The sequence below is a fragment of the Corvus cornix genome, chromosome 1, assembly GCF_000738735.6.
Source record: "Corvus cornix cornix isolate S_Up_H32 chromosome 1, ASM73873v5, whole genome shotgun sequence".
In the NCBI taxonomy this organism is placed as follows: Eukaryota; Metazoa; Chordata; class Aves; order Passeriformes; family Corvidae; genus Corvus; species Corvus cornix.
Window position 1 is genome coordinate 113,029,963 of NC_046332.1, and position 14,376 is coordinate 113,044,338.

Below are 14,376 nucleotides of genomic sequence, written 5' to 3' on the forward strand. Positions count from 1 at the left end.
GGGGGTCACCAGCCCCAGGTGCTGTCGCCGGGGGCGGTGCCGCAGTCGCGACATCCCCGCGCTGCGGGGACGCCCCGTCGGGAGCCGCCGCCGCCGCGCCGGGGAGCGACCCCGCCGGGAGGGCCGGGCCGGGCCGGGCCGGGCCGGGCCGGGCCGGGGGGTGGGCAGGAGACCCCCCGACCCCCCCCTCCATCCCTGCCTCCCCCCGCCCTGACGTCACCGCCCCCCCGGGTCTCCCGGGCGACGGCTCCATCAGCGCCCCGCGTCAGCGCCGCCCGTTCCCTGGCAACGTCCCGGTGTCTCCGCTCCCCTTCAGCCCCGCACCCGGGCGCGCGTCTCGCTGGCGTCAAAGTGACGTCAATGGGCCCGTCTCGGCTTTCGGCGGTGGGCGGGGGGAAGAGGCGGGCGGGGAGGGCGGGCGGTGCGCGGATGGAGGCGAGGGGCGGGAAGGGCGGGGGGCCGGGACATCCCGCGTGGTGCCGCCTGCCCCCCGGTGCGCGCTCGCCCCGCCGCACACACGCACGCACCCGCCCGCCCGCACAGCGCTGCGCGCACACCGCGCTCCGCCCGCCAGGTACGAGGGCGCTCGACGGCCGCTCCGCGGGCTCTGCGCGGCCGCGGGGGGTAGCGGGCCGGCGGCGGCGCGGACGGGGCGGGCAGGGCCGGCGGAGCGCGGCTGACGGGCGCTGCGGTGCCGTGTCCGTGCAGGTGCTGCGCGGATGCTCCCGTCCTGAGGCGCGGCCAGCGCTGCCCGCCCCCCGCCTGAGCCATGGTGATCATGTCCGAGTTCGCCTCGGCGCCCGCGGCCGCGCACGGCCAGCAGCGGCCCCTGCGAGTCGGCTTCTACGACATCGAGAGGACCCTGGGGAAAGGCAATTTCGCCGTGGTCAAGCTGGCCCGGCACAGGGTGACCAAAACGCAGGTGGGTGCAGAGGGGGCAGCTCTGTTGGGTGACCGAAACGCTGGCGGGGCGCGGGGAGGGAGCGCGGCGGCTCCGCGCAGCCCCGCGGGCGCTGCTTCCTTCGCACGCCCCCGGTGATGCCGCGGTTCGCAGGGGCTGCAAGTTTTCCCGCTAGGTAAAATTAAAACTCAGCAAGAATATATGCAAAAAAACCCAGCCCAGCGCCCGCAGTTCTGAGTGCTACTGTAGCTTCGTGGAGTTACTCTTAGTTTGCTAAAAACGCCCTGCAAATAAAAGATCTCTTGAAGACTTGAGATGTTTTGGGTTATTTTTTTTCATTCAGTGTTCTTCAAGAACAAAGGACTTGGGGTGTTATTTGCAGAAATAATTTTTTCATGGGCGTGCAGCCGTATTTATACTTATAGTGCATGTCAGAATCGCCTCAGCCGCTACAGTAGGAGATAGTCTGTTACAGGAATCTGTTTTTCACTGGTATGGGACGGATTAAAAGATTTACGGAATCCTGTCCAGTGCTAATTTCTGCAGTTGTGTTCGCTACCTTACGTGTAATCCTTTGACGTAGAAAAGAAAAACGAAAACATTCTGTTCCGCGAATTCTGTGCGGTTCAGAAAAACAGAATCAGCTTTGTCAAGTCCGTACTTTGAAAGCTACTTTGAAAGCTACTTTAAAAGCTACTTTACGTGGATTTTGTGAGTGATGTGTTTGTGCTGGGGTGTGTATTTTTTTTTTGGTTGTTTTTAAGATATTTTAACAGTGAGAGTACCTGTTTTGTAATGTCTGGGTTTGTATTATTTAAATTTGCAGGTTGCAATAAAAATAATAGACAAAACAAGGTTAGATCCAAGCAACCTGGAGAAGATTTATAGAGAAGTTCAGATAATGAAGCTTTTGAATCATCCCCACATTATCAAGTTATATCAGGTAAGAGTTCAGCTTTGAAGCGCAGCACGTAGATAAAATACACTTGTGGTCTTCTCTTGCACGTGATTTTTATATCCAATATTTGCAGAGAATGCATATTGAAATTCTTTTTGAAAAGCAATAGAAATAAACTGGGTGTCTTCAAAGTGGTTCTTCATTCTTTGAACAAGATTCTGGTACATTAGACAGCTTTTTGACAAAATGCACTGTAAATTTACAATTGAAACCAGGCTGACGTTTGTTTCAGATTGAGGAATGGGTTATCTGAACTTATATGGTTAACTTGCCTTTCCTGTCTCCTCTGCTTTTCCCAGTTTAGAGGACTGGAACTTCTTATGTGCATTAGATAAGAGGAAGACTTAAACTCACGTTTGGTGGTAGAGAGGGAAGCACTGAAGTTGAAGGGAAGGGATTTAAAGTTAACTGAAGTTAACCGGAAGGGGTTTAAAATCACCAATAATTAAACCAAATTAATCTAAGTAGGAAGTCTAAGTGGAAATTTAATCAAAGAATTCGATTAGTGAAAAAGGAAAAGGTGGTAAATGTTGGTATCTTAGAATATGGCAAAAAATTACCTGTTTGGTTGTTCTGTTCCAGTTTGTGTAGTTTGTAAAGTGAATTTTAAGTATCTTTCCCCTGCAGAGTTTCACAGCATGAATTTTGGCTTAGATTTGTTCAGTTTCTGCACTGATGGATATTTTTAACCGTAGGAACAAATGAATGTGTTGTGCAGAAAACAGGATCACACTTGCCTTGTGAGCAAGGACTGCTTTGCAAATTCTAAATGTTAGATCTAAGTAGCCTTTGGTGTACGTTCCTCTTAATCATCTCAAATAATGCCGTGTGGATTTAGGAAGAAGATGACAGAACAGTTTGGGTTGGAAGGGACCTTTAAAGGTCATCTGGTGCAAGCCCCTGCCATGAGCAGGGCAGAGGTATCAGTCTCTCTGGACCTGTCTAAAAGGGCACGGGGAGGAAAGGTGGAGATGGATGAAGCAGCAGGTCTGAAAGTCCGTGTGCAGTACTAAACAGTATTATCAGCTGTAATCTTACTGCTGGGTTTGTTGGCTTACAAAAAAAAAGAAAAGAAGAAAAAAAAAAAAGAACAAAAAAGTTTAATTAACATGTATGACTGAAGAGCCAGTAAGGCAGGTGCTTAGGAAAGGCGTTATTTGAAAGACCTTGACACACATGAAGTGTTTGTATTTATAGTGTTACCCATCATAACAAAAATGATTCTGTGTTAACAGCTGACGTCAGGGGTGCCCATGGGGCAGTATAGGACATACAGAAACATTCTAACAGTTTGGTTCAGTTCATTTCAGTGGAATGATGTGGGTGAAAATACTGTTGCGGAGCGTTTAGAAAAGCAGGTTAAATTCCATCTCGTTGAACCACTTCACTTGATGCAGCAAATGACGTTGGTAGTGGACCATAATTTCTTTTCAGTAAAGTTTTCTTTTCTTTGTTGTTGTAACTGATGCTTTACCTGTTTGGTGGAGGCTGAGAAGCAGGGATGGAATTAGATGACATACCAATGTAGGGTGTGTGTTCTTGTATTATTATTTCATCATTGTTTTAGTTTCAGCACCGCGTCTTAATTGCATCCAGCTGGCAACTTTCCCAGAACACTTTCCTTCAGTTTTTTAAACTGGGAACCTCTCTTCCTTTGCTCCTTGTTTGTTTATTTTCATTTCATGTCTGTGTGTACTTGTAGTGAGGGGAGGAAAGAGTCTTTGAAAAAGGTTACATGTTGGGAGCCTGGAAGTTACAGCCTTTGAAGTAGAATTGAGGCTTTTTGGATTGTTAACCTGTTGTGAGCCTCCTCCTTCCAAAACAAAATATCTGCTCCTTGAGAGGGAAATGTTTCCAGGGAAATGTTGTATTCCAAAATCTGAAATGCAACATTTGAAAGATGTGCTGTGGTAACTGAAGATGAACTTGGAAATGCTCAACATTTCTCATTCATTGTTTGGATTTTAGTTCTTTATTTTTTCCCTCCAAAGGCAAAAATTGTGAAATATCAAAGCAAGTTGATACTAGATTGATAGGCAATATATTGACAGGTGTTGATGTGCATCAAGCACTGCTGTTACACAAACAGCAGCCTGTTACCACTTGCACAGGAGGCTCCCCATGTCCCAGCGAACTCCAAACAGGAGCAGGGGATCTGATACCACTTCTTGCTTTGTCCCGGTTGCAGGTCTCTCTGCTGATCTGAGCCCCCACCAGCCTTGAGACAAAGACGACTTTAGATAAACTTTTAAGTGTCTTTGCATGTTCAAAGTATGTCACATTAATTGTAAAACTATATATGCAAAAAACTATATATAACAAAAGGGGAGTGTATAAAATTATCTAAACACTCGTCTACTATCTTATGGAGATTAGGTAGCATGGTAATGGTGAGAAGAACAATGGCCTGGGAAACCATTGTATAATGTAAGCACATAAGCCTTGATTTGTTATCTTTATCATTACCAGTTTGCCTGGAAAGAGAACTGTGGTGCAATATTAAATGCCTTTACTGCCAGCTGCTGCAGCAAATATAAATTTGAATGGATATATTTGAGAATTCACACAGAAGAATAAATGAAACTATAGAGCTCTGCTTTTTTTTAAAAAATCGTGTCTTCTTGTGACTTCACAGGTTATGGAGACAAAGGATATGCTGTATATTGTTACTGAGTTTGCAAAGAATGGAGAAATGTTTGGTAAGTCCTCACTGATGGAGCTCACAGTTCCTTAGATTTAGAAACCATGCCTTTGTCATTCCTGAGTAACAGACATATTCTGATTTAAAACCCAGGGCTTGCACTGTCAGCTGTCAAACAGCAAGTACAGCACCTGCAGGATTATGAAAAATTTCCTGGGGGTGTTTCTACATCCTCTCTGATTTTGTCTTGCAGATCACCTGACCTCCAATGGGCACTTGAGCGAGAGCGAAGCGCGGAAGAAGTTCTGGCAGATTCTCTCAGCGGTGGAATATTGTCACAGCCACCACATTGTGCACAGGGATCTCAAAACAGAGAACCTCCTGCTAGATGCTAACATGAATATCAAATTAGCAGGTAATAGGAAACAGGAGGTCACTTCATAAAGAACATCAGGCATGTAGTCACATTGGGTCTCCCTAGGATGATCCTAGAAGTGTATTTGTGTTTGTGTAACTGAAAATGAAACAGTAGTCACAGATATTTCTCAGAACAGATTTTGTGAACTGAAGGGAATAGCTTAAATGAATGGGCAGAAAACAAAGCAACACATCTGTTCCTTTCTATCCATTTTCTGCTACTTCTGAAATATTAGTGGTCGAGTGTTGTTTTCTTACCCCAGATTTTCACCTTTGTTTCAGACTTTGGCTTTGGAAACTTCTACAAGTCGGGAGAGCCCCTCTCCACTTGGTGTGGAAGCCCACCCTACGCAGCTCCAGAAGTTTTTGAAGGCAAAGAATACGAAGGACCTCACCTTGATATATGGGTGAGCTTGCTCTTCCTCAGAACCTGCATTTCACACTTTGTGAGGGTCTGTGGGCCTTCAAAATCGTCATTTTTCCTGGAGTCACTCATGTGCTGTGCTGTTTTCTATTGGCAGAGCCTTGGGGTGGTTCTGTATGTCCTTGTCTGCGGTTCTCTGCCTTTTGATGGACCCAATTTACCAACCCTGAGGCAGAGAGTGCTGGAGGGGCGGTTCCGCATCCCGTACTTCATGTCTGAAGGTGCTTTTTTTTTTCAGATCCTTAATGTTAGAACAGGTGCTATAAAGGAGTAGCTGTCCTGTTTGCAACTGGCAATTACTTTGTCTTTATATATTCAGTAGTTTCTGTAGGGCAGAACACGTTTTCTTTTCTGGGATCTGCTTTATGGTGCATCCAAAAGGCTGTAGTTTCCTTTCTTTGAGTATCCCTATGGATTTACAAAGATACTTGACACCCTAGCTGGAGAAATAATCACTCAGAAAAGAGAGAAAATGGGGTTTTAATGAGACTAGGCTACAGTGCTGAGATGGGTGTAGTTCTCCTAAGGTATTTTAGCTATGCAGAAAGGGTGTATTCCAGTGTGGCTGTGCTGCCAAGGAGAGCAGAAATAGTGGGACTTCGCAGTGTTTCCTGAGAACTCCAACAGTCTGATGAGAAACATGAAACTGAAGAGTGTTATCACCTCTCTGTGATTTGGTTTCAAAACCGAGTGAACGTGCCTCTGTTGTCACGTGGAGATTATCTGCTGAAGTCTGAAGTTTATCAATTGTAGCCATGAATAGCTTTATTTCCTGGTTACAAGTAAATCAGCAGTATATATGGACCAGGAAGTTGTATGGGATGGGGTTCTGTACTACATTCTGACCTATTTTATGTAGATGTAATGCCATTAAACCTGCATCCTCTGAAAACCAGCTCTTGTACGAGGTGCAAGGCCACCTGATATCCAGTACAGCTTCATTTCCTGCAGGGAGGTGTTGTTTTTATGATATGTATGTGGACATCTCTTGTGCTGTCTGGAATATTTGATAGTCAGATCAGGCATCAGCCACTCCTAAACCTTTAATTCCTGTTTTAATAGGCATCTTACACTTGCTGGGAAGTGTTGTTAGCAGTGACCTGGGGCTGGGATGTTATTTTTACCCCTTGCTCATGAGTTTGTCTTTGTCACCCAGACTGTGAAACACTAATCCGACGGATGCTGGTTGTGGACCCAACCAAGCGGATAACCATCTCCCAAATAAAGCAGCACAGGTGGATGCAGGCTGACCCCTCCCTTCAGCAGCAGCAGTCCTTGTCCTTCTCCATGCAAAACTACAACTCCAACCTGGGCGACTACAACGAGCAGGTCCTCGGGATCATGCAAACCCTTGGCATTGACAGGCAGAGGACTGTAGAGGTGAGTTCTTGCCCTTTAGATCCTTCTTCAGTGGCTACCGGAATGCCAGTGGTGCAGTCATGTGTCATTTAGTGACTGGCCTTAATCTGGTGTCACAGCATAAAATCTTCACCGCCCTTCTGGATTTTGCTTTTTTTTTTGAGCGTGCTACCCTGAGCCCTTAGTGATGAGTTTTGGCTGCTTATCTCCTGAGTTACCTGTAACTCAGAAGGCCCTTCCAATGTCTTCCAGTCTCTGCAGAACAGCAGCTACAACCATTTTGCTGCCATTTATTACCTGCTCCTGGAGCGCCTCAAGGAGTACCGGAGCAGCCAGGTGTCCACTCGGCCGGCAGCCGGCCGGCAGCCGCGGCCCAGGAGCTCCGAGATCACCAACACTGAGGTGAGGAGAGGCACCGGGGCCTTTGGATCTCCTTTCTGTGTAACTGCCAGGCTTCTGAAAACCAGTTCTGGCAGTGGTGCCCTCTGACAGGACACAGCCTGCTGTTCTTCAGCAGGAGGCTGAGTGAATATTAATGCCCTGTTTCCTAGGAAGTGACCGCGGGTCATGTCATGGTCCAAAGAATAGTCTGCCTCCAGTGCAGGTCAATAATGAGCCACAAGATTAGACTTCTCATGGAAATCTGCCCTCTTAGGCATGGCTTGGTTATGCTTCTTTGTTGCATATCCTGTAGGTTCCTCGGAAGAACTCCATGAGTCATTTAATGTGTTTTTCTGACATTCTTTTTATTTTCTTCGCCCCCACCCTCTTTAAAGTGTGGTTTGGGTGCCTTTGCAAATTGCACTTCCAGTTAAATTGCCTAACTTAGGAGGAGGAGTTCTGTGTTTGTGTTGGCATTGATAGATTAGCTTTGTTCGTTTTCATAGAAAGCATGAGGAGAAAGCTTGCAGGGAAGGTAGCTCTGAGGTTCTGTGACTCTCCAGTATCTGAAAAGTCACGTGGAGCAGTGTGTGTGATGGCTTCTGTGCATTGCTCTCTCTCCAGATGCCTCAGGACAGTCTCACTAGTGAAACCCTTCGATCATCTCTGCTTTACCAGCAACCTCAGAGCCTGATTCAGCCATCCTTGCAGGCTGAAATGGACTGTGACATAAGCAACCCATTACAGGTTGGTGTTCCCAGCTGAACTGTGCATTGCTTCTTTTTTCCCACTGTTCTGCCAATCCAAAACAATGGGGGTTGTGACTATTGTTGTCTCCCTCCTACGTTTTGTTTGGCATTTGGGCATGGTGTCACCATAGCCTCTCAAACAATATTCCTACTGAAGACATGCCACAGAATTGTGGAGAGTATTAAAAGGCAGTTCAGAAATGAGCAAAAGACCCTGAAGTCTGTGATCTGGCATGTTTTCCAGCCTGTGTTCTTCCCTGTGGATACCAACTTCAACGGGCTCTTCCGGAACCGCTCCATCTCCCCAAACAGCCTACTGGAGACCACCATCAGTGAGGAAGTGAGGCAAGAGAAGGAGCTGGAGGATGAAATTAAGGCATATGACCACCCCATCTGCATCCCCAGCAACACCAGCAGGAGGCACACCCTGGCTGAAGTGACCACCCATTTCTACCAGCACGTCCCTCCATGTAAGTAAGTCTGGGAGAGATGAAGGGTGTCTGTAGGCAGAGGAAAAGAGCAGAGGAGGAGTGCCATAGAGCCCAAATGCTGAAGGAGGATGTGCTGATTTTACCTTGGCTGGGGTAGGAAAGCCTAGAAAAGAGGTCTGCCCTCCCCAGTTCTGTCTTCCTACAGGTAAGCAGGGCCCTTAGGGAAGAGAAGTTGTGCTGTTGTATTTCATCTAGATCTCTTCAGAGGGGAGTGTGCTCACAAGCAGGACACAAACCTGGCCTGCTTGCTTCCGCTGTTGTACTGGGGGAGGAGAAAGTACCTGAATTTAACAAAAAACTTCTTCTCACTAATCGTGTTTGGTACATACGCAGACCCTGTGAACCAGCCAATAAGCACAACTGTTCACAAAACAATAATCCTGGTTGTGCTAAAGAAACGCTCTGTGCCTGATCCAGCACAGCCTGGTGATGCTGGCGTTGCTGGCAGAGCCCTGCCAGCTGGACAAGAGCCCAAACTGAGGTTATTTGTTGGTGACCCCTTGCTGGAGTCAAGCCCTGGGACAACACGAGTTGCTGCACACCTCTCCAGCTTGAGGCTGTTTATTAGTGCCAGTGTAGGTGGGCAGAAGGCTCTGATGTCATGTTTGTTCCTTCCTGTACTCATCTTGGGAATGTTCTCTCTCTCCTTCCTTCCCCTCCATAGGTATAGTCATTTCCTCCTCTGCCAGCCCCACAGAGGGAACTAGTTCAGACAGCTGCCTTACTTCATCTTCAAATGACAGCTCAGTGGCCCTGAGCAGCTGTTTGGCAGGTCAAGTAATGACGGGGAGCCCGGCCACAGCAAGGATGACGTCGCCTTTCCTCGCTTCCCAGTCTGACGCTCCCGTGTTACAAGCCCAGGGCTGCATGGGAGGTGCTTCTCTCCTGCCTGTCAGCTTCCAAGAAGGAAGGAGAGCATCTGATACCTCATTAACTCAAGGTAATGTCTTCCTGACTTTGTTGCTGAGGAATTGCACCCTCCCAACAGCCACTGGGAAAGGGTAGGGTGCAGGGAGACTTGCTGCCCACGCTGAGGCCGGACACCTGGATATTCTGCCTCTTGTCTTCCCAGGCCCTGAGGGAGGGTGGGATGCCCTGAGGAAGGTGCCTGGAGGAAAGGTTCCCAGACACTGATTCAGCCTGCCCATGGAGATATTTCTGCTGCCGTGAGTGGGATGGCAGGCTCCACCTTCCTCCTAAAATATGGAGTGCACAACGTCACGATTTCTCTCCGGCTTTTCCTTTGCTGTGCATGTTCATCCGCACAAGGGTGCAGCTGTCCCAGTCCCTGTTCCATTCCCTAAATCCTGTTCTGACCACCAGGCAGAGGGTGAACGTGAACTGGAGTCTCTTGTAGCCCAGTTCTCACACCCAGGAGGGCAGTGCCCAGAAAGGCTGATCTGTACTGTAGGCAAACGCTGAGGAGGATTAAAGTGCATTTCTTTTCCTCGTGTCCCACAGGCTTGAAGGCTTTTAGGCAGCAGCTGCGGAAGAATGCTCGAGCCAAGGGGTTTCTCGGCTTGAATAAAATCAAAGGCTTTGCTCGGCAGGTGTGTCAGTCCTCCTCCTCTCGGGCAGCAAGGAGTGCCATGAGCCCTTTCCAGCACACACAGCCCAACACCTGCATGTACAGCAGCAGTGGGAGCAGCAGAGAGGGGAGAAGCCTCCTGGAGGAGGTGCTGCAGCAGCAGAGGTGAGGGAGGAGCTTTGCTGTCTTTTCGTTGGGTTTACTTTGGGTTAGGGGTAAGCAAGGAGGGGTAAGCACAACAAAAGAGGTTGGGGGTTTGGTCACTGGGGGCTCCTGTGCTCCATCTTTTCTGTGTGGCAGTGGGTAAACTGCTTGGCTTCCTTTGTGGCTTCCTGCCCTGGCACATGTAACACAGGATGTGCAATTCCACTCAAAAATCTCGATGTCCAAATATTTGGAGGTTGCTGAATTGAGAAGCAGTTTGGTAGTGTGGGGGAAAACATTGCTTCTCCCTACTGCAAGCTGTGTTTTTCTTTGTTAGTTTTGGGAATGATTTCTTTCCTCCTCTGCCTCCTCCTGTAATTTTCCCATGGCAAGGAAGCGAGACCTTGTAATTTGGAAAAGTTACAGCCCACAAAGGAGGCACAGTTCCAGTGGCCTCAAATGTCATGTGTGGTGGCACCTCTTCGTTCCCAGAGAAGCAAGATGGAAAATTGAGCTTCCGGTTTATCTGCACGCATTGTCTCTAGAACATCTATTATTAGGCGGCCAAATCGTGACCAGATAAACTTGGTTGTGATAGTTGCCCTCTACAGAATGAGGAAAAACCTGGCATGGGCAGCTTGCTTTGATTGTACTGGCTGGGGTAAGGAGGGGTTTGATCGAGAGAAGGGAACAAAGGGGAAAGTTATGATCAAGGTTAGGGGCAAGAAAGGAAGGAATAAAGCATGAAATTATCCTAGCAATGCAAATTAACCTCTTCCCCCTTGGATTTTGTCCAGAATGCTCCAGTTCCAGCATCACCAACTACTCCAAACAGCTTGTCCCCAGACTTCCCAGACATCTGCAGCAAGTGGCATCCCCTCCTCTGACGGGCCAGGTACCTGCAAAGCCTCCAACTCCATTCTGCTGTCAGAGCTGCAAAGAGAGAACTCGTTTGAGCTGGCCTTTGCTGGCAGCAGCCAACTGCTCCAACCTCATTTCTTTGGCGTGAGTGTGTCTCCGGTGTCGTCGGCCGCTCACCTGCTGGACACTCACCTGTACATCAGCAGCAGCGTCCCCCCGCTCGCCGCCACCTTCTCCCCGCAGCAGAGCTTCTCCGCGCCGTCCCCGAGCTACGACGCCGTCGCTCTGCAGCACGGGGACTGTGAGATGGAGGACCTGACTTCCAGCCAGCTGGGGAAGTTTGTGCTGGTCAAGTGAGAGCTTCAGGCTGCTCTCGTTGCGGGGAACTTTCAGCACTGTTCCGTGGCTGGCTGGCGGCGTGGGGACGAGTGACTCTCAGAAGCAATAAATTTTGAAGTATGTGAAGAGGCTGTCTGGCTCAGAAAGCTGGCAACTTTATAGGACTGAAACAAGCAATATGTATGTCTTTTTGCTTCTACTATTCTTGCACTGAACAAATACGAATAGAAACTGATTTTTTTTTTTTTTTAAAGGAAAAAATAATGATGGGGCAGATGGGTGGGGCATTTGTGGGGGCAGGGAGGGATGTGGTTGGGGAAGAACTCTTCGGTACTGTACTCAAGTCAGACCAATACAGCTCTGCTGTTATGCAAGATTAGCAGCTGTCAGTAGTGGTGACACAGCAGGGAGAGGCTTTTCAAAGAAGGGACCAGAGCCTCCCTTTCTCACAATATTCATTTATGGGTTTGTGACGATGATTACCTCTTTTAAAGAAAATAAACAGAAAACCAGTGGCATGAAGCATTATGCATTCATAGGAGACAAAAATGGAAGCATTGCCATTTGTTGTTTTTCCTTTTCCCTCCTGTTAACGCTCATTTTATTTAAAGGAACCAACATCCCCATTCCACACCTCCCAGTTACACATACTTTAAATGAAAACTGTGAACTTCTTGCTTGATACATCAGCTGGAAAAGCTTAGCATGCCCTTCTAATTAGTACAGAAGCAGTAACTATTGGAAATGTATCCCTTGGTAATGAGGATCCAAATTGCATAATGCCTGGTCTTTTGCAGGGATGTTTGTTTGGGAGTGTGTACATCCACACAGGTGCACACATGCCTATATTTTGTTGGTCGGGGTAATCTTTAGGAATCTCTTTATAAACTCTAAGTTTGTTCATATTCTTGCCGAGGCACTGAGGAGGGAAGCAGCAGCACCTGTGGGGTAATGGGAAGGGTTTTCTTTTTAAAAAGCCCTTCTGGAGGTTGCCTACAAAGTTGCCTGAGGGGTATTTCTTAGTGCTGCACATCGTTATTTCCGCTGCTAATTATGTTTTTATGCATTTCATTATCAGGGTCCAAACAGAACTGACTCTTGGGGAAATGTGCAATATTGAGGTTATAATTATATACTGACAAAGACAAAAGGAATAGGCTAGAACAGAATTCTACTCTAACAGAGTACAGCTTTTTCTGAACAAAACTGTATTAAAAGTGAGTAAAACAGCACAATCTTTGGGTGTTTGTTTTTAGTTGGTTTTTGGTTTTTGGCATATTAGCAAAACGAGGTTTTGGATTAGATGGGTGTTTTTCGTATGGTTTTTAATGCTGTATATGTATATAAATAGGAAGCAGAAAACAATATAACACTAGTTATTTTTTATATTTTGTAATATGCTTCTGTTGTGTTTCTGGTATAAACCCCAACTCCCCTGCCGAGGCAGACCATGACTTCTGTTGGTGTCATTGGAGGTTATGCTGAGGTCTAGAGGGGAGGACAGGCTGTGCTCCTGCAGACACGAGTTGGGGAGGGCATGCAAACTTTGGAAGCAGGTGAGCAGGCAGTGAGACAGCTTGGCTGGGAGCTGCCATCCGAGTGTCAGAGCATGGCTGTGTTCTGTCTAAATGCTTAAAGGACCCATCTCCCTAGTGTGACACAGGGTGCCTTCAAGTTACCTTGGCTTCATGCAACCTGCAGTATTACACATTTGCAAATAATATAGGGACTTGTTTTGGTTTTTTTTTTTTTTTGTGTTTTCTTTTTTGTTTGGTTTGTTTAGTTGTTTTTGGGTTTTTTTAAGAAAAAAAAAAAAAAGCCAAAGATTGACCAGGTTAATTGGTGGGAGTAGGAAGGGTTGAAGATGTCGTGTGGCTCTGTCTGTGGCTCTCCATAAATGACCTCTTCATCTGTGTGTTGTGTCTGTGTGTCTGTATTGGTGCATCTCCAGCTTGCCACTGCTGCTCCGTGGTCTGGAAGCTTCAAAGTGACAGAAAATTGCTCGAGTTGAACTCCTGTTAATGAGTGGTGCCTTGCAGCAGAGAAAACACCAAAGTCTCATGCTCATTTGTAGTGTGGGTTTAACAGAAAAAAGCCAAACAACACCCCCCCAAAAAACCCATCCCAAAAAAGAGATTGCATGGAGATGGCTGGAGAGGAGGGCAAGAAGAAGCCAACTTGTCACAAAGCAGCAATTTGGCCTTCAGTTTTGTAAGCGGTAGCACACGTACTTAAACCACAGAATTTCCTCCTCAATTTGTGTTTTGTTTAATGCCAGGGATCTAAAGGCCACAGATTCTTTTGTTTCCTGTCCTGAGCAATGACAAGCACTTTACTTTCATAGTATTTTTTTTTTTTTCTTTTCCAATTGCTGTAGAACCTCTTTGGAATTATTGCTGGAGCAGAAGAGGTCATTTTAAAAGTCTGGGGTTTTTTTGTAGATATCTTGACAGTGCTGTTCTGCAGACTGCAATGCAATAGGGTATTTAAAGACACTACGTGATTGGTTTAATTGAGATGTATAGTTTATTTTTTATCATGACTGAACAATCATTTTATTTCTTATGTTAAAATGAGAGATGTACACCAAAATGATTAGTTGATGTGTTTTATTTAATATTTAAATAAAAAACTGTTTTAAAATTGTTGTCCTGCATGTGATTCTGTGGAGTATCTTCACCCAATGCACTTACGATTTGCATAGTCAAGACTCATTTTCAAGCCAAAGTCCATAGGACACTGCTGACACTTTCTATTACATCCTAAATGAAGAGGGATGGCGGGCTCACAAATCTGATAATGGGATATTGAGCCTTTTGCTGGTAGGCAATCTGTCTGAATTTAACCCAAGTCTGTGGTAATCGGGTTATGAAATGCAGCAGCACCAGAGGTCTGGGCAGTGAGGGTGGCCCGGCGTGGCTGAGTGTTACCAGATGGGCACTGCCTCCGTGTCACCTTCAGCTGAGACAGCCCCAGCCAGATCAAGGCAGTTACTGAAAGGGAGCAAAGGGGAGGAGGGAGGGATTCAAGGGGCAGGGTGGATTGTCTCTTGTGAAATATAACTTGAGTTTAAAAAGTTACTGAAAAGGCTTTGTATTCGGCTTGTGCAGTCACAATGAGAGCAAGGAGGGGTTTCGTCTGCAAAGAGACCCCTGAGTATTGACAAGCTTTGGTTTGACCTGA

At 47.0% G+C, this 14,376-nt stretch overlaps 1 protein-coding gene across 2 annotated transcripts; it reads left to right on the forward strand.

Moving 5' to 3' along the window:
• Nucleotides 1-524: 524 nt before the first annotated feature.
• Nucleotides 525-13,287, forward strand: SIK1 (salt inducible kinase 1). 2 transcript variants are annotated; one of them, XM_039552866.1, is made up of 14 exons: nucleotides 525-574; nucleotides 709-922; nucleotides 1,728-1,844; nucleotides 4,495-4,558; nucleotides 4,754-4,915; nucleotides 5,200-5,324; nucleotides 5,439-5,562; nucleotides 6,498-6,721; nucleotides 6,953-7,102; nucleotides 7,706-7,828; nucleotides 8,075-8,300; nucleotides 8,986-9,261; nucleotides 9,783-10,014; nucleotides 10,791-13,287. In XM_039552866.1, the coding sequence occupies exons 2-14, from the start codon at nucleotides 770-772 to the stop codon at nucleotides 11,209-11,211; spliced, it is 2,397 nt and encodes a 798-aa protein (XP_039408800.1). In that variant the 5' UTR covers nucleotides 525-574; nucleotides 709-769; the 3' UTR covers nucleotides 11,212-13,287. The 2 variants fall into 2 exon arrangements, with proteins under 2 accessions (XP_039408800.1, XP_039408792.1); XM_039552858.1 differs by lacking the exon at nucleotides 525-574 and having other exon boundaries at nucleotides 639-922.
• Nucleotides 13,288-14,376: the final 1,089 nt, after the last annotated feature.